Genomic DNA, 18677 nt, shown 5'->3' with positions numbered 1-18677 from the left:
CCTCTTTAGTCTGTTGTATGCGTTTGTATTCATTTTGTGTTTTTGTGAAAAGGAAGATGGTGTAATAGTCGCTTGTACTTCTCTTTTCTCTCACTTCCTATCCACTTTATTTCCTCTGCCTGCAATTTCCTTATTTCATTTTCACGCCTTCTTTCAGTGTACCATTCACTATATTTAATTCTCATTTTCTTGCCTATTTTTGATGCCTTTTAAAACTTCCTTCCTTTGCATTGTAAAGGGGGAAGATATGTGGTATCCTGCTGCTCAGCCAGAATGACTGCCTCCTGGAATGTTAGTGTTTGGAATGTGTGCGTGCGTGAATCAGTTGGATGAAGGGCTGAGCAGCAGGGAAGCTGCTCCTGGTGGGGCTCCTACCTAGACTCTAGCTTTATCTCTCTGTATATAATTTACCAACTCAATAAATCTACAAGATAAACTACCTGGTTTGGAGCGTCCTTTCATCAACACTACACTCACCCTGAGAGAAGTTTGTTGCGGAGTAAAAGGAAAAGCAGATGCCAATCCGGAAACCCTCTCCTCCAGCCAATGCGTAAAAGCAGATTAAACAGGAAGGATTTCCTTAGCAGAATGACGTAGCTGAAGTTTTCAATTAAATCAGCTGTTGCAGCGAACGTAGGAAACACAACAATTGTGGTGTTGAAAGAGGAAAACCAGGTAAATCGTCGCCAAATGAAATGAAGATATTTCTTTTCAAGTACAGATGATCCAGAGGAAACGAGTTGATATAAAATATGATGATTTATTCCAGATTTAAAGATGACACCACGGGAGTGCGTCCTTCCTCTTTGAAGTCCAAACTAACCTGTTAGCAAAGATTTGTTCAAGCTTCAAGGAGGAGGTGGACGCATGAGAATGCACATTTAACAAATGCTACTTTGAATAACAATTAAACAACATGCGCGCATAACAACAATTGCGCGCATTCCAATAACAGAATGTTCATTGACAAACGAGAGCTCATGAGCTCCAGCAACAACAAAGCAAAGAACATGAAGTGTACATTCCATTACACTTCACTACTCCGTACCACCACCTCTACCCGCACTGTCAAAACTGACCTCAAATTTCTTCTCTTCCAAAGACACTTCCAGAATTAATACATCCCTTTTCATGTCCCTCTAGGAAGTTCTTACAATGTTGTAAATATGTAATGTATGCCTGTACGATCCTAATCCTATAGTGTTTTGGATTTTTGTGTGACTGCCACCTATTGTTTTATTTTACTTTTTCATCGATCTCGTTTGTATCTGTAACGTGTAAGTATGTAAATTTCCTCATGTAACTACTTGGCTCTATTGTGCAGCGCACTGACACCTTTGGGTAAAGTACGCGCTATATAAAAATGCATTAAATAAATGAATAAACTACTTTGAAAATCTGCAAAAGGCGTTATTTACCAAACAATGAGAGCAACAACAGTCGAAAGTATCAAAACATTCAGACAGAAAAAATAACAAGTACAGCGTACGCTGCCCACGAGGGCCCCGTGATCTCGGGTAGTGTAGCTCGCACTTAATTAACAGAAGCGAACAAGGACCACCCAGAACATTTGAACCTCGTTGAATATTTTTCCCCCAAGAGGCCAAGTGCCGTCACCGATGACGTATGCGCGACTCATAACATTATGCTACACGGCCGACGTGTCATTAAGTAAGGGAAGATGGCGGCAGTTGCGCGTGCGCACTGTCCAGCATTGTAATAGGGGTGAATGGAAACAAAAAACGGACAGTTCAGCATACTTAGCGGCCATCTAAGCATGACAGCAGGTGTCCTTTATACAGTATCGTCTTTTAGGTAGTTAATAATAAATCAATTCCATTGCGCAGATTCATTTAAATAATGATTAATAACACAAGGATGATGTACTTACATAGCATATTTGTAAAAATGGCGTCTTAATGTTTTTTTGAGGAGCCTAGGATTAATGTCAGAATGTGACACTTTTATGTTTTTCAAAAAAACTCAAGGATGCTAAAATGTCTGTAACATTTGTATCTTTCTAAGCATTCCACTGCAAACGCCCTTTAACTGCAAGAACACGCCGCTGGAAATGGATGAAGAAGAAAGAGTGACGCGCTGCTCCTGGGAGATGGGGGAATAGAGCGAGAGCTGACGTCACACATAGCCAGTGTATCAGTAAAACGAAAAGATTGCGAAATACTATTGTGCCATAACAGGTGTCAAGAAGTAGTGATGTGTAGAACGTATGTTTTCTGATCAATTGTACGTTCAGGGCATTACTTTTAACCGATAACCTTCAAGTTATTTGTGAATTATTTCTTATGTCAGTACTCATTAAAGTATTCATATATAGTTGTGCATACTTTTTTATATAAACACAGTGGAATAACTTTCTAGAAACAGTAAAGACATAACTTGTTTCTTCATAACAAAAGAATATCGTTTCAGTGTCTAGTACAGGCATAACTTCAGTGGCACACCTGTAAATGTCTTTATGTTAGACCTCTTCTAAGATGGCGGCGGTGCTGCCACGCGGATTGGCTTCGTGGACTTCGGTGTCAGGCTCGGGAGGGGGAGGAGAGGTGTCAGTGTCGGGGCAGTGGCAGTGGCAGGAGGGCTGAGCAGGGCACGAGAGGGGACGGAGTGCAACCATGTCCGGGGTGCAGCGCATGAAGGTGGCGAACGAGAAGCACAGCAAGAGCATCACTCAGAGGGGAGCTGGACCCAGGCCACAGGCGGTGAGGTGGAGTGATTATGGTGGTGTTTGTACCGAGCTGCGGATCAGCGGGGGGTTGTTAGGGAAGTTAACAGCCCTGGAAAGATATATGTGTTGAAAACGTGCTAGGGAAGCGATTATTGTGGCCCAGGGAGTGACGAAGTGCGAGATACTGAACCGGGGTGGTGTAGTGAGGGGGCGCTGATGAATTAATCTGGAAGCTGGCTGAAGGGACAGGTGCTTGAGGCACGGGGGCCCTGCCCTCGCTGGCTTACGTGGGGGCAGAACACATGTGTCAGGGTAAAGAGCGTGGACTCCTTGAGTGTAGAGTAGAGGCGATTAGAGTAAACTGGATAACGCAGGTTGCCTAATTTGCTTTGAAAATACTCCGGATACATGCAGATGATCAAGTCACCAGATTTTCAAAACCGACAAGCTTTGGCATCCATGGCTCTCGCTTTTTGGCTGCTAACGCGCACTTATTGGGTTAGCCAATGTGGTTCAGTGTCGACACAAAGAAAATAAAAATATCCTCCTGGCAATGCTTTGCCACATTGTAGACAAGGTGTGATGACGTGTGTGCGGCCATCTTTATGTTGAGCCTACCAGACAGTGCAAGATGTTTGGTAGTGAAAGACATTGTGCGTTTACCAAGAACATGTGGGTTTGCAGCCTGCCAATTGCATGTTTTCGTTGGCTTTACTGTCACTCTTATTTGCTTGCTTCCCATCTTGTGTTTGTCCCTCCCATGGAGCATAGCTTGTTTACCATCTCTCTGATTGGCTGACTAGGTTTTCCAGCTGTCTTGCTTGTGTGCGTCCCTACATGTTGCTCTCTCATGCACGGTATCTAATACCTACACATGTTTTGCTCTCTTTCACCCATGCATTTCTCTCTTTGTCCCATGGGCTCTTTCTCGTGTTGCTTCTCCCCTGCCTGCCGTGTTGCGTTACTCTCCCCAATCTGTCCCTAACCTGCTTTAACAACCTGCTCATCTATTTTTTTTTTTTATTTAAAATACTGTTGTGCTACTTCAAAAAAAAAAATACTGTTCCATATTGGAAGGTAAAGCACTCCGTCACCCTTAGGGTGGTTAATAGTGCTATACGAAGTCCCAAATAAAATTAAATAAATAAGGTTTTATTTGGCTGGTGCTGTCATGGAACCTACTTATTCCTTCTTGTCCTGTTTTTCAGTTAATGCCACAGTTGGCTACAACTGTTTTAAAATGAAATAGTTATCTAAAATAGTACATGCCGCAATGTTTTGACATTCTGTTTGACTTGTCGCACGATAAACTCAGCTGTTAGGTTTTCTACCCTGAGCAGGGTGAGAGGCTGAACCATTCGTTCCTCCAATTCATGCCGTTACAAACATCACAAGAGATCCCATGTAGGTGAAAACATGAACAAGAATTTAATTTCAGTGCATACGCTCGTCTAAGTGTCTCGTGCAAAACTGGAGCATTTATCTCCTCGAGAGAAACCAGCGGGTACGCCGGGACTAAATTCTAAAAAAAAAACAGACTGAATAGGCAAATCTGGGAAGTTGATTTACCCTAACAGATATGGACATGTATTTATTAAATGTGAAAATGTTATGTATAAGGCTCAATTAATAGTTTTTGGAAAATTGTCAACACATTTGGACTTCATTGGGGTCTCCCACCCACCAAATGTTTCATCCTATGAAAAAGTGTTTGCTTTCATTGACTTCAATGTGCTCACCATCTACAAACATTGGACTTAGGGCCTGATTTATATGTTGATGTGAAGGGAACCCTGTCACAACTGAGTTTCCTCCCCACCAACATGGTGGTTCGCCCACCCAATCTATATGCGGGCAACCCTTCCGTTTGGCCGCAGAAAAGACTGCTCCGTCTCCATCATGGCCAAACTTCTCCAATGGCCCTGTGGAGTAAGGGCTGTCGGCTAAATTACTACATGTCTACTCGCCCAATTAGGATTTTTTACTGTCTGTCACCTCCAGGCAAACCTTGGTGGTGAGGTACAATAAAAACAAAATGTTGCTCCCCGCCATGGGAGATGGCGAGGGGAGCAATACTTATTTTATTTAGAAAAAGAAAATCCAGTTTCAGGGTTTACTTTTTGGAAATAAGAAAAATTAATACTGTTTGGTACAGGGCATCGTCCCTCTGACGCAGCCCTGTAGCAAAGGGTAGAATATATTGACAGTGCCGGCTGTGACAGTGGTTCCTGCCAATACTTTTATGAATAATCGCCTGCTTGGTGGTCATTTTTAGGTCTCGTCTGTCCCAGCGCATGCGCTGGTCTGGCAAGACTTATTGAGAGGGCTCCAAAAAGTGCTACCAGGCCAGCCTAGAGCTACAGTGAATGTGCGTGGGCGCGCACGCCGCGCTTTACAGCGATTACTTTCACTTTCGCGGCCCCACGGCCGCTTTGATGTTTGATCGTGATCGCGATCATAGGTCTCGCTTTTGGGACCTTATAAGTATTTAGTTATGCAACTGTTGCATAGCTAAACACTTATAAGGTCTCAAAGGCGAGACCTATTGGCTATGCCAATGCTTGTTAAATTAGGCAGGCGGCCACTCTGCCATGGGGATGGAGTATTTTACTCCGTCCCTATGGTGGAACGGTGGGCTGTCTGCCTAAATATAAATTGGTCCCAAAATCCTTGGGATTGACTGAACACAGTAATGCTTCTAATATTGTCGGGGCAAATTACAGTTTTATTGGGATCATATAAACCTGTAATTTGCCCCAACAATATACAGCCACTAAGATGATCTTCAGCTGGTGGTTTATTCAGATCTGCATGAGCCCCTCAGTAGTTGCTCCCAGTTACTCCAGAGTCCTCCACAAATTCATGTTATCCTCACCATCTTTAATCAATACATGGAGCCCTTTGAAACGCAACTAAATGATAACCGCATAAAAATTCACCAGTACGTTGATGAGACAGACTTTATAAAAGTCTCCTCTGGTCCTAAGATCCAGCATCTAAACTGCTGCCACCTTATCCAGTTATGGATGCCAGCACCTACCCAAAAAGTAACCTGACCAAAGACAACATTCCTTCTGCTTGCCAACAACTACAAGTTCAGATTTGACTAAACTCCTTCCGCTTTAATAGATTCAACCCATGACTATCACTTAACTCCAATTCATTTGGCTTTACCCTCAACATTGACCTCATCCCCAAGGAAAACATTTAAAAAAAGACACAAATGGCCTGGTAGCCGCTCTGTCTAATCAAAGTGAAACTGAGTCTCCTGAAAAGCAACTTCTGAACAGCTTTCAAAGCGTTTGTGTTCTAGCATCTTCACCTTCTGAACAGCTTTCGAAGTGCTTGTGCTCTAGCATCTTCACCTTCTGAACAGCTTTCGAAGTGCTTGTGATCTAGCATCTTCACCTTCTGAACAGCTTTCGAAGTGCTTGTGCTCTAGCATCTTCACCTTCTGAACAGCTTTCGAAGTGCTTGTGATCTAGCATCTTCACCTTCTGAACAGCTTTCGAAGTGCTTGTGATCTAGCATCTTCACCTTCTGAACAGCTTTCGAAGTGCTTGTGCTCTAGCATCTTCACCTTCTGAACAGCTTTCGAAGTGCTTGTGATCTAGCATCTTCACCTTCTGAACAGCTTTCGAAGTGCTTGTGCTCTAGCATCTTCACCTTCTGAACAGCTTTCGAAGTGCTTGTGCTCTAGCATCTCCACCTTCTGAACAGCTTTCGAAGTGCTTGTGCTCTAGCATCTACACCTTCTGAACAGCTTTCGAACCGCTTGTGCTCTAGCATCTTCACCTTCTGAACAGCTTTCGAACCGCTTGTGCTCTAGCATCTTCACCTTCTGAACAGCTTTCGAACCGCTTGTGCTCTAGCATCTTCACCTTCTGAACAGCTTTCGAACCGCTTGTGCTTGAGCAGCTTTCGAAGCGCTTGTGCTCTAGCATCTTCAACTACTGAGCAGCTGTGCTCTAGCATCTTCAACTACTGAGCAGCTGTGTGTAGGAAGGTGGATATCTGACTATGGTTACCCCCAACTTTTTGCCTAGTGTCTAGCTGGTTTTTCTACTTAGTTGGCCTGAGATCCTGCCATTCAGGGTCTCAGGCTGTCTGCTCTCTCTTTAAAATGGACTCCATGTACCTTAGGTACATACCCAATTGGTAAGGGTCACCTTATTGGACCCTGTACAGTGTACCCTAGGTACCCAGGGCATAGGTGTACCCTAGGCCTCCCAGGGGCTGCAGCATGTATTATGCCACCCCTGGCCTGGCCTTCCAATCAGACACAACTGGCTGATCACTCAGCTGGGGCAAGGTCGTGTAATCACCCCTTGCTTAGATATAGTATACCTATATCTACCCTTAAAATAGACACATGTGTACCCGTGAGCCACTCCTATGGCAGGCCTTAACAATCCTGGAGGCAGAGTGCTTGGTAACATGTGAGATGGTGCTCTAGCATGAGCTGAGCCTGTCTGCAGCTTTCGGAACCATGTCCTTATAGCTGTTCTATGATATAGCCTACCATATACTCTTAAAGTACCTTATAATCTTAAACGGTTATGGTAACTATGGTTTGGCTTTATCAAAACATGTTGTGTAAGGTGTCTAACACTTTAGAATAATACCCCCATACCATTTCTGGTAATGAGGATATTATTCCTCCCTTCTAGAGGGAGAGACATGTTAAAATCCTACTTTGCTGTTTAACTCTGACCAAAGCCTCAGCATCACACAATGGAAACTGCTGCCACAGACACGAGTCTGACCTCCTGCAGCTGGGAGCCCTCCCAGCCAGGGAGGCCTGGACAATAGGTTTCCTGCTTGGGGAGGTGCTAGCACCTCCCCAGACAGACTTTAGTGTATTGGGGCAGGGAGGGCTGAAAGGAATGAGACATGCCTGGGGCACACAAGGTGCTCCATGCATAGTCCAGTTCAAACCGGTGCTGGGGCACTCCAGCCCCAGCTCTGGCGCGAATCTGGACAAAGGAAAGGGGGTGTAGCCACTCCCCTTCCTGGTCCCACCCATAGGAGGGACCTTGCAGGTAGCCCAGCCCACTAGCCCGGTATATCAGTAGGTAGCTGAGCCCTGCTAGATTAGATTAACCTGAATCTGCAACTTGAACAGAAACTCTGGACCTTCGACATTCGACCTCAGGAAGAAGACTGAAGAAATCTCCCTTGTGGCCAAGGAGTGACCACCCTGGGCAACCAGGCACCATCCAGCGACCTCTGCTTGCTCTGCGACTGATCCTACGAGGGACGACTGCAGAGACTGACCAGCACCGAGACTTCCAGACACCTCTGAACCAGATCCACATCTACAGCGAAGCTGAGACCCGTGGAGGCGACGAGGGACGTGGGACCGGCGACTTGGGAAAAGTGGCTAGTACCTGACTAGCGCGACTTCTGAGGCTTCCTCGAGGCTGTGCTTGGGGAATTGAGAAGCTTCCATCCCGAGCACCATCTGCAAAGAAGACCAGCTCCCCACACTTCACGTGTTCTGCGTGGGGCCCTTCTGCACCTGAGTTGCTCGACGTGTTGTCCGGTTGCTGGCCCGCTGGCTAGTAACCTCTGCGACGACGAACCTTTGTTTTCATCCTGCTGGTCCGGCTCCTCCAGACTGGCACCCGCTCCTCTGTGAAAGAGAAGCACCCCAGACCTTCCTGGTCTGCACCAGAAGCAAGTCCTCCATCCTGCGTGGGTTCCGCTTGCCAAGGCTTGTTTGGTCCTAACTCGACTTCGACGCCGCCGACAGCAAGAGCCTTCGTGGGACAGCTCACCTCCTGGTCCTGGTCGTCCTCGACGCCTCCTGGTATCCATGGCTGCTGCGACAAGCTTCACCTCTTCACCTGCATCTTCACGACATCGCCTGGTTCCTTCCCGGCTCCTGGCTGGTGACCTAGACTCTGTCCCTTCTGCTTGCAGGTATCCTTCCTTCTCGATTCCATCCTTGGAATCCACCGGACACTCTTCACTGACTGCCTGTCAGCAACTTTCCTTCAGGCATCCATAGGAGTCAACGACGAAACCCGACGCAAGTTCACACCTATGCACCCGCAGCCTGTGGGCTAGGTAACTTGAGTACTTCGGTGCTCACAGGGGTATTGATTATCCAAGGGTCTAGTTTCCGAGTCTCGACTTCCTAGCTATACCAGAAGTGTCCTAAAACTGTTAATTTCTAACAACTTCCATTTCAATCGACTTTTACGCATTACGCGTGAGTGTTTCCACTCTGCACCTGAATCCCGTGGGCCTCCCACTTCCTAACCTTTGGTAGTATAGTGTAGCCCCATCGACTCCCTAGGCCTATCCTGTGTTCGTGACAGTGGTTCTTATACCACTTACTTAGTATATGGTTTGCGTGGTCCCTAGGGCCTAACTGTATTACTACCTGTGTGACTTAATGTATGCTTAAATAAGACTGTGTTGTACTTACCTCGAATCTCATAAAGAGTGCTGAGGGTTTGACTAGAATAAATACATTCTATTTTTATATATATCTGTTGTGGTGTCCTTTCATTTGGTATTCAAGGGATTACATATGGTATAACAGCTGGCTTCACATGCCATACAGAGTTTAGCCTAAGACTGCTTTTGTCCATGCTACCCCTAGGATAGCTGGTCTATAAGGTTGACTTTACAACCAATCGCCATAAGGGTTGTTTGGACTGATACAAGGTGTACACTAGAACTAGTGACATCATATATCAGGCCAACTTCTCACACTGTGCTCCAGAATCTTCAACTTCTGAACGGCTGTCGAAGCGCTTGTGCTCCAGCATCTTCAACTTCTGAACGGCTGTCGAAGCGCTTGTGCTCCAGCATCTTCAACTTCTGAACGGCTGTCGAAGCGCTTGTGCTCCAGCATCTTCAACTTCTGAACGGCTGTCGAAGCGCTTGTGCTCCAGCATCTTCAACTTCTGAACGGCTGTCGAAGCGCTTGTGCTCCAGCATCTTCAACTTCTGAACGGCTGTCGAAGCGCTTGTGCTCTAGCATCTTCAACTTCTGAACTGCTGTTGAAGCGCTTGTGCTCCAGCATCTTCAACTTCTGAACTGCTGTCGAAGCGCTTGTGCTCTAGCATCTTCAACTTCTGAACTGCTGTCGAAGCGCTTGTGCTCTAGCATCTTCAACTTCTGAACTGCTGTCGAAGCGCTTGTGCTCTAGCATCTTAGAAGTGGCATCGCTATCCTCAGTCTTCCCTAACATCACACTGGCTCCTCTGAAGGGCATCCTTCACTTCAAGGCCCTGAAGAAGTTAAACCACATCACTCCACCTTAGAAGCCCCACCATCATCATGAGTAACTACACTGTCTGTTGTCTACTGAGCTATCCCAAACAGCACCCTGCCTCTCTGGCACTCTCCGGTGCCACATCTGCAGCCAAGGAACTGGCAGACTGAAGATGAACAGAGGCAAAAAAACATAAGGCAGAGCACTTTCATCTTTGTACCCAGGATCTGGCATGATGGCTAACATCCATCAGAACCACCCCAACTCTCCTTCAATTCAGAGAAGGGCAGAAGACGCACGTCTTCAAAGAACACTACATCTCGATGTAATAGTCTGTTCTCCTTTAACAACTTAGCACCCATTCTCTGCATCCACGGGAACTGCTCTGTCTTTGTATTCATTTCCTCTAAACCTGTTCGACTCTTCTCTTCCTCTGTCTAGGTTCATGCTGCATACATTTCATATACTTTACTTGTTACATATGCATAGATGATTTACCCAAAATGTAACTATTCATAGATGGGTGTTCTGGTATTGGACAACCAAACCAATCTTTGGTCACTGGATTTACGGCAATAGGATTAGGCCATTGTCCTGCTCCTGTCGAACAAATATGAGGATCCTTTTTGATAAAGTTTTCCTTGAACCTCAGGATTTTAGCAGCGGTGATGCCGGCATATATCACTTTTGCTCCCTGAACTGTTTTGTCACCTAGTTTTGCCACAATGGGCACTGGTGGTAATAAGAAGTAGTAGTCAATGAATAGGTAGTTAAATATTTGCCTTAACTCACGACAAGTTTGGAAGTGAGTGTGCACACTGCAGAACAATGTCATGTGTGCGGTGCACTGTACATTCATATAACCCTGTCGAGGAGCGGTTCCGCACAATCAGGTTCATAAATGGAGGATTGAAGTGAGTATAGAATCCACTGACTCTGCAACACTCAAACCTAGTTTTGCACTCATGAAATAGAAACATTTATTCTCTGGGCATCATCAGTCCGCAGCAGATCACAGCAGAAACAGTGCTTCCCAAAGCAGCTACTCTCCACCTAAGGTGCCACATAAACACTTGTTCACTTCGAGCCAAGGAGAGTAATTGATTGCATTCAAATAGTGAGTGGATCATAAAATTTGTGGGTAGGAAGTGTTATTCCTTATTTTCCTTATGAGCCCTTTGTGTTTTCTTGGGGTGGGATGGAGAGGCAATATAAAATAGGAAGAAACTTTAGGACAAAGGACCGTGTTCATGTTTTTTGTTGTTTTCTTGTAATATGGTTTCCATTTAAAGAAAGAGATTGTTCTGTTTGGAAAACAGAAAATAATTCAATTTCCCATGTGTCTTCCACTTAGATCCAACTTGGAGAAGGCTCTAATGTACGGAGCCCTTCTCACTTTTGCTTCCTACAGATATGGCACATGTTTGGGTATGGTTGGCCAACAAAGGTGTAAAAGGCAGATTTCATATGAAAATAGGAAGCTAGGTATATTTGTATGGGGAGGTGGGAGTGGGGTGCGAAGTGGTGGTACAGGAGCAATAGTTTATTTGTTTTCTACGTATAAACAGATTTTTCTTTCTTTCAGAAACCGCTGCCTGAGGAAAAAGCCCCTGTGGGTCCTTGGCTGGTGGCCCTGTTTGTGTTTGTGGTTTGTGGCTCAGGTAGGTCTCTTTGGGGACATGGGAGAAGTCAGTGGAAGCCTCTTAACCAATAGACAATGTTTGTGGTGGAGTTTCCCAGAAAATGTTATCTGCCCTGCAGAGTCTAGAACGTTGCCCTGTCTTAAAGTATCCTAAATTTTTTAAATAGGAAGTGCACCCATATATTCAGCACTGTATCTCAAGTCAAACGTTTAGTTGAATTTACAGACCTGGGACACATTTAGGGTTCATATAACAAGTTTAACCAGTTGCTGAACAGTTCAGGGTCTACTCTTTCATTGTCACCCTGGCTGTCTGAACTAGCAGCCACCTATGTGGAATAAATGCCTGCTTTCATAGTTCAGGACTTAGTGTTTCAGTGAGGTAATGTATATGGAAAAAGTAGCTTAAGGAGAAACATTTTTTGGGGGAATTACGAAATATCCCACATTCCAAATAGCGGATTTTCAAGAAGCAAACAAACACCAGGCAGTACGCTCTGGAAAAAATAGATCACATACAAAATGTTTCAACTCAAAAGTAGACCGCATTGTACAACATAAGCAATTAAAATGACTTTTGTCAATCATCAGTGCTGAATGAGGAGTGATTGCACAGAGCGCAATAAATGTGTAAATTATGGTTTGTATCCAATTAAAAACAATGGTCAAACCAGGGTATAGACTGTGCATGAAGTTGCTGGCTGGGCACCAACCTTCAAAACTACCCTGATTGGTTTCCTAGTCTGAACGGTAGAAACGGTTGATGTTTTTTTCGGACATTCAAGGCTCTTCATCAGGACATATGTTACTTGAACCAGAGACGGTATGCTATGGAAAGTAAGATAAATATAGGTGAGTCAGTAGGTAAAGAAAAGGTAATAAGGAAGAGGAGCAACTCTAGGCTGAATTTGCTGTTGAGCCGCCACCAGATATTTTGCGTGATGTGGAATCCGCCCTCTGAGACTCTATTAGGTGTTAAACACGAGGAGTCCTAAACTAGTCATGCATAAAGTGTGCCGCACACATGAATGTATTCTTGATAACTAGGAAACAATATGAAGGCAGTGAGAAATGGTGGAAAGACTTTCATGAAAAAATGAAAGGAGGACTATATTTGTGCGTATTAAGAGAAGAACTGGAAACATCCGTCTTTTTCAGTTTGACGGGGTGATGGCCTCTGATATATGCCAGTAATTAAACTGCTAGATGAATGACATCCATAGTCAGTGGGCACACACAAAAATTGGGGGGAAATCAGAGCAGATATACGCCAAAACGTAGAGATACAGCAGTAGTATGGAAGGCACTGCAAATTACAAAACTTATCTGGTGCCTGTACAAGACACCATTAACTCTGTAAAGAGATGTATTCTCAGATGTGAAACTATAAGAACTTGCATCAGAATGTCATTCTTTGTCAAAATTAGAATTCTTACCAAGCTCCTTGGATGATGGCACTGCTTTGGTAGCCCTACATGCATTTACCCCTACCAGTCTTAAGTGCTGATCAAGCCCCTTCAAAGTGCCCACATGTGCCTTATCTTTCGAATGGAACTGAGTGACTTGTTTTGTTTAGCTGGAAATTCTAGGTACTCTTATGGTGGGAAGCAGAAATACCTACTTGTGCCCAAAAAGGCACTCAGCCAGTGTTGTGTGCCTGAGGCTGGAGTAGAAAGCTCCCATTTAGCTTCCTGCTTTATCGAAAAGTCTTTCACTAATTTCTGGTATTGTGTATTTGTGTCTGTGGTGTGTCTAATTTCCTCTGGCTCACGGTTGGAGGTTTGTCTAGCCAGGAGCTGAGATATCCGGGGTTGGCCCCGTCTAATGGTTTCCTTGTTTCTACCTTTGCAGCAATATTTCAGCTGATCCAGAGCATCCGAATGGGAGGTTGAGGTGTTCCCTTGTCCCCTGTCTGATTCATCCTCTGTCCCATCTGCTGGCAGTCGAAAACAAGGATTTCTGAGATGTATCCTGCCCCTTTCCAAGGATACCCTGCCCAAAGTCTTGGAATAAACCAATGAGGAAGAAACCTCCATGCAGCGAAGAACTGTTACCCCCTTCTGCCATAACATAACCATGCTTTCCCATTTAAACGATGCTGCACAAACTGGGATGGGCCATTACTAGCCTCCTTTATGGGAGAAACTAAAGACCTTCTCCGTAGACTGCCATTCAAGAGACAAATGTTTGACGTGGGGCCAAATGTATCATCTGATGTTATCAATGGGAAAGAGTTTCTTTTTTAAGTTTTTCTGAGGAATCCCCTCCCGCCCACTTCCTATGCTTCTTTGGTGACCCGCCTTGCAATTATTTTAAGAAAAAACCTACATGAGCTAAAACAAAACCTACAGAAACTTCATAGTATAGGCAGTTTCTCTCAATGAGAAATGTGTTCTGTTGTCCAAGGTCTCAAATGTTTGTCCCCTCTATTTTTGACTTGGACCTTTCCAAAATGGTGGCTTGATTATCCAGGACGCCTGTCTGTTTTTTAATCCTCTTTCCCCAAACAAAATTGCTACCTCTTTATTTCTGTATGCTTTTCCTCCTGCGTAAATTTGCCACTTTTATAATGTTTTATAATTAAATCGTGAGCTCAATTGTTGGAGTGCAATGAAATTAAAACTGCTTTAAATAAAATTTGCTGATGAGTGTTTAATAATGTCTGAGCAGCATTCTTTGACCTGTTGGTGGTAGGTGGAGCTTGCTTTGCACTGGATTTTGACAAGCCTCGTTTGTCTTCGAAGCTAAATTCTGGAAACTTTGGCCTGGTCAATGGGTTACTCCGAACAAAAGATCACACGAGTGCCACCCCTTATTGGTGGTTGAGATTCCTTTCTGAAGTTCCTTTATGTCTGTAAGAGTCAATGCCTGTATGTTGCTTGTTGTCGGTGCTCCTATTTTTGGAGGCCGAGGAAACGAAGGCACAGAAGGTTGTGATGTTTGAAAACGTTGTGAAGTGGGAACGCCAGGATTACAATGCACGTCCCTTGCTTTTATAGCTAATGCCCAAGCCGCACTGACACATCGCTTCCGCTATGTTTCTGGCCCTCTCTGATTTCCTTTGTTGGTAAACCACAGCAGGTGTATTGTTGCTTCTTTCATGTTTTCCTTTACTGTCTGTGAGCTTATGTCTGTGGTGTACATGTTTAGCAGCTTTTACTTTCTAGTGGAACGAAGCTTTGTGAAATCACTGGTTGGAAACGAGCTCTGCTGCGCTCAGGCGCACAGCTTCAGATTGCTTTCTCCATGTGTCTGTATATCCTAGCAGGTGAATGAAGCAATTATTTCAGGACTTTGGCAACAAGTAAGCAAGTGGTGGCGTGACTCGATCAGGTTTGGCGCCGATAGTCCGTGATCGACCCTCCTTCAGAGGGGCCACTGGTCTCTCTTCAGTCCCTGAGAACGGGGTCTTAAAATGGTGGTAGCAGTCAACAGTCCTGCAGGTGTCCACTAGAGCAACACGAATCGGAGATTTTTTTTTTTATATTCAAAAATAAGGGTGAACCGTAAACATTGAGAAAGGACAGAAGGTGCCAAACTCATTGGCTTTGCGTGTGAAATGCAAAGTGAATAAAATATGGATGCATCACAAATGTACTGTTGTAGTATGAGGTATATCGCCTCGCGGTAGCGCGAGGCTTGTTCATGTCAGACTCTCGAGGCCAATTTATGGATTATTTCAAGGTGACTTACATTTAATTTGTGTTTCATGCTGGGGGATGGACCGGCGTCTGCGTGTCTCGGCAACACAGGTCCGTGGCAGGAGAGACTTTTGGACGTCTGATGCCCACTGTCGGGGGTGTGAAAGAACCTTAATAAATCTTTATGAAAATCTTACCTCCTGAGTGCGCTTCAACTTGCTACGTATTGGCGATAATCGGAGCACCTTCACACCCGCCGACTCAACTTGGATATATTTATTTTGTATTACCTCCTCGTCCGTCTTCCTCGCCACAGTATTCACCAATGAGCCTTCGGCTCCCATAGAAACTCCAAATTTCACATTCTAGTCTCCCTCTCCCTCCAATATGACCCCCAGTTACGACAGCCAATCCCATAAAGGGATACAGAAAGCTACAAAACGACCTGTTTTTTTGTTTCTGCACTACTCCGAGTGCTGTGTTCCTGCTTGTCAGGTAAGTGTGGGGCGGCGGTCCTGCTTTAGCGGACTCTTGTGCCCTGTATACGTTTGGTATTGGGGGTACTTTGTTTTACATTGGACCCTCGGTCCTGCATGCTGCTCCGGTTCCTGCTATTGCGGTACCGGCATGGCTGGGGTCGGGTTAGTTTTGGGACCCGCCTCCTCTCTGTTTCTACGCCGAGGTGTCCTGCTGTTAGGTCGGACTTTACCGGCGAGTTAGTCAGATGATTGCCGACCGCAAGTCCTGCTCAGCGGACTTCATGCGGTCGGTGCTTTTATTATTTATGATCGCGCTTCCAGCGCGGGGTGTTGATTTTAACGTCTTCCCGTTTGGGACTTGGTTTCGTTTCTTCTGAGGCGGCAGTCCTTTGCAGCGTCTCCTCGGCTGCGTTTTTCTTTTTTGGTGAAAGGGGGTGGGGCGTGCTTATGGTTCCTTATGTACTTGTTGGGGGCGTGTCATGTTTTTTTTTTCCTGGTGATTGATAGCCATTTAAAGTACAGGTTTCTTTGGTTTTGTGCTGTATGCTTGTTCACTTCCTGCCTTTCGTTTTCCTGCGGTTATGGAGGTTGCTGATGACGTGGTGGCTTCTGGCCTTGGGGAAGTCGCTTCTGGGTCTCGGGATGAGTTACCTTGCTTAGTTGTGATACAGCGAATGATAGACTCCGCTGTGGCTTCTGCTTTACATGGCAAGATGGCTGCGCCTCCTTCTAAGAAGGTCAGATCTGATCCTGCCTCCCTGGTTGGTTCTGACGCTGAAGATGATGGGGAGGTTAAGGGTTGCTTTGTACAGGGTGCTGACCTTAAGGATGTGCTGGGGCACATTCGCGTCAACTTGCTGTTTCCTGATTCGGTTGTTCCGATGGAGGAGGATTTTTTTGCGCAATATCATCGTCCCGATCCTGAGAATCTCCCCTTACATTCTTCTGTTGTGAAAGTGTTGGAGACTGAATGGAGGGATGTTGACAGGGGTGCTTTCCCACGTTACCGGTCTAAACGTTACCCTTTGCAGGATTTTGCTGCCAAGTATCCGTCATCGGTGAAGATTGATTCCTTGATGGCGGCGATGTCATCTCATGGGTCTGGGTCTGTGGTTTCTGAGGATTCCGATCCTGTGGATAGGAAGGTGGATGGGGCGGTGAAGCGCACTTTTTCTGCTGCAAATTTTTCCATCCGGGCTGCCACTTATTCTTCTTATGCCATTCAATCCTTGCTGAAGGATATTCAGTCCTTGGCTGAGCTGTTGGACCAGGGCAAGGATATCTCCTCTACGTTGGCCATGATGGAGCAACAGGTTCGTCTCCTTTCGGACGTCTCTTTTGATGCCTTGGGTGCGGCTGCTTCTGCGGCTGGTTATTCTGTGGTGGCTCGGCGCCAGTTGTGGCTGCGCTCCTGGAAGGCTGATGCTGCCCAGAAATCTTTGCTTATGAAGATTCCTTTTACTGGAGTTAAACTTTTTAGTCCTCATTTGGAGGATATGGTGAAGAAGACGGCGGAGGATCGGAAACTGCTGGCTCCGGATCGGGCTGGTCGTCTCCGGTCTTTTGGTGCTACCCGTGCCTTTGGTCCTTCTCGTAGGGGCCGTGTTCACCAGCCCTTTCGTGGTCAGGGGCGTGGCCGGGGTGCCCCTTCCACAGATAAGTCCCCGTTCTCCAACGTTCGCTCCTCCGATGCTGCTCCCTCTAAATCATGACTGTTTCTCCGGGGAGTGGGTCCTTCGGGTGGTTTCCGAGGGTTTTCGCCTTGGGTTCAGCCAGGATCCACCAGACAATTTAAGGTCCACTCCTTGCCCCAGGTTGGCTCTCAAGAAGGCGGCGCTTTTGGCCGGTATAGACTCTCTTCTAGCAAAAGGTGCTGTGATTCCGGTTCCAGTGAATCAGCAGGGGTTGGGGGTGTACTCCATCCTGTTCCTTGTGTCCAAGCGCACGGGGGATCTCCGGCCTGTCCTGGACTTGAAGTGGCTCAATGGGTTCATTCCTCCTCAGACTTTCAAGATGGTGTCTCTGAGGGTGATCCTCCGTCTGATTTCTCGAGGGGACTTTCTGGCATCGGTGGATCTGCAGGACGCCTATCTCCATGTGCCGGTGCACCCCGCCAGTCAGCGTTTTCTGAGGTTCTGTGTCCTGGGTCAGCACTACCAGTTTCAGGTATTGCCTTTTGGTCTCTGCTCTGCGCCCAGGGTGTTCACGAAGGTTCTGGCGCCTGTCATTGGTCATTTACATGGGGAGGGCATTCAGGTATTTCCCTACCTGGACGATTTATTGATTTCTGCTTCTTCTCTTTCTAAGGCGGTGGTCCATGTCCGGAGGGTTTGCCAGGTCCTGGAATTACACGGCTTCCTGGTGAATGTGGGGAAGTCCTCCCTGCTTCCTTCGCAGGATCTGACTTTCATTGGGGCTCGTTTCAGGACTCTGTTGGAATCGGTGTTCCTGCCCCCTGCTCGGATGGCCACTCTACAGTCTGCTGTTCGGTCCCTGCTGTCGGGTCATTCCCAGCCTGCGAGACTTTGGTTGAGGGTTCAGGGTCTAATGTCACCTTCCCTGTCAGTGGTTCCTTGGGCTCGCCTACACATGTATCCCATGGTGTCCCACATTTTGTTGCATTGGGACCCCTGTTCTCAAGATCTCGATCTCTTGATTCCTGTGTCGGTGGGGGTTCGGGTGGCCCTGGGATGGTGGATGGACGTGGTTCATCTATCACGTGGTTGTCCTTTTCTGGTGGTTCCTTCTCGGGTCCTCACTACCGATGCCAGCCTTTTGGGCTGGGGTGCTACTCTTGGGGACTCTTCGACTCAGGGTGTTTGGGATCAGACTGTGGTGTCTTGTTCATCGAATTACAGAGAGCTGAAGGCTGTCCATTTGGGTCTGTTGGTGTTCTCGGACCTTCTCTTGGGTCATCATGTTCAGGTCAGGACGGACAATCAGGTAGTCATGGCGTATATTGATCATCAGGGGGGCTGCCGGGTTCCTTCCCTCAGA

General features: G+C 46.1%; 2 protein-coding genes across 2 annotated transcripts; both read left to right on the top strand.

The window, feature by feature from the left end:
* The first annotated feature begins 2569 nt into the window (after nt 1-2569).
* On the top strand, nt 2570-14219 carry LOC146782929 (stress-associated endoplasmic reticulum protein 1-like). The gene is made up of 3 exons (XM_085639702.1): nt 2570-2720; nt 11504-11579; nt 13412-14219. The coding sequence occupies exons 1-3, from the start codon at nt 2634-2636 to the stop codon at nt 13450-13452; spliced, it is 204 nt and encodes a 67-aa protein (XP_085495828.1). The 5' UTR covers nt 2570-2633; the 3' UTR covers nt 13453-14219.
* A 2042-nt stretch (nt 14220-16261) lies between these two features.
* LOC146782928 (lamina-associated polypeptide 2, isoforms alpha/zeta-like) lies at nt 16262-17392 on the top strand. Its single transcript, XM_085637261.1, has one exon. The coding sequence runs from the start codon at nt 16262-16264 to the stop codon at nt 17390-17392; it is 1131 nt and encodes a 376-aa protein (XP_085493387.1).
* Nucleotides 17393-18677: the final 1285 nt, after the last annotated feature.

This window comes from Triturus cristatus, chromosome 12 (genome assembly GCF_964204655.1).
Source record: "Triturus cristatus chromosome 12, aTriCri1.1, whole genome shotgun sequence".
Taxonomy (NCBI): Eukaryota; Metazoa; Chordata; class Amphibia; order Caudata; family Salamandridae; genus Triturus; species Triturus cristatus.
Note: the sequence above shows the minus strand (reverse complement) of the source record. Positions and strands in the feature narration are given on the sequence as shown.

Bases quoted from the DNA above. Each gene is read 5' to 3' on its own strand.
- LOC146782929 (XM_085639702.1), top strand. From the start codon at position 2,634: ATGTCCGGGGTGCAGCGCATGAAGGTGGCGAACGAGAAGCACAGCAAG. The intron at 2,721-11,503 runs GTGAGGTGGAGT...TCTTTCTTTCAG, and splicing joins CTGGACCCAGGCCACAGGCG to AAACCGCTGCCTGAGGAAAA. The intron at 11,580-13,411 runs GTAGGTCTCTTT...CTACCTTTGCAG, and splicing joins GTTTGTGGTTTGTGGCTCAG to CAATATTTCAGCTGATCCAG.
- LOC146782928 (XM_085637261.1), top strand. From the start codon at position 16,262: ATGGAGGTTGCTGATGACGTGGTGGCTTCTGGCCTTGGGGAAGTCGCT.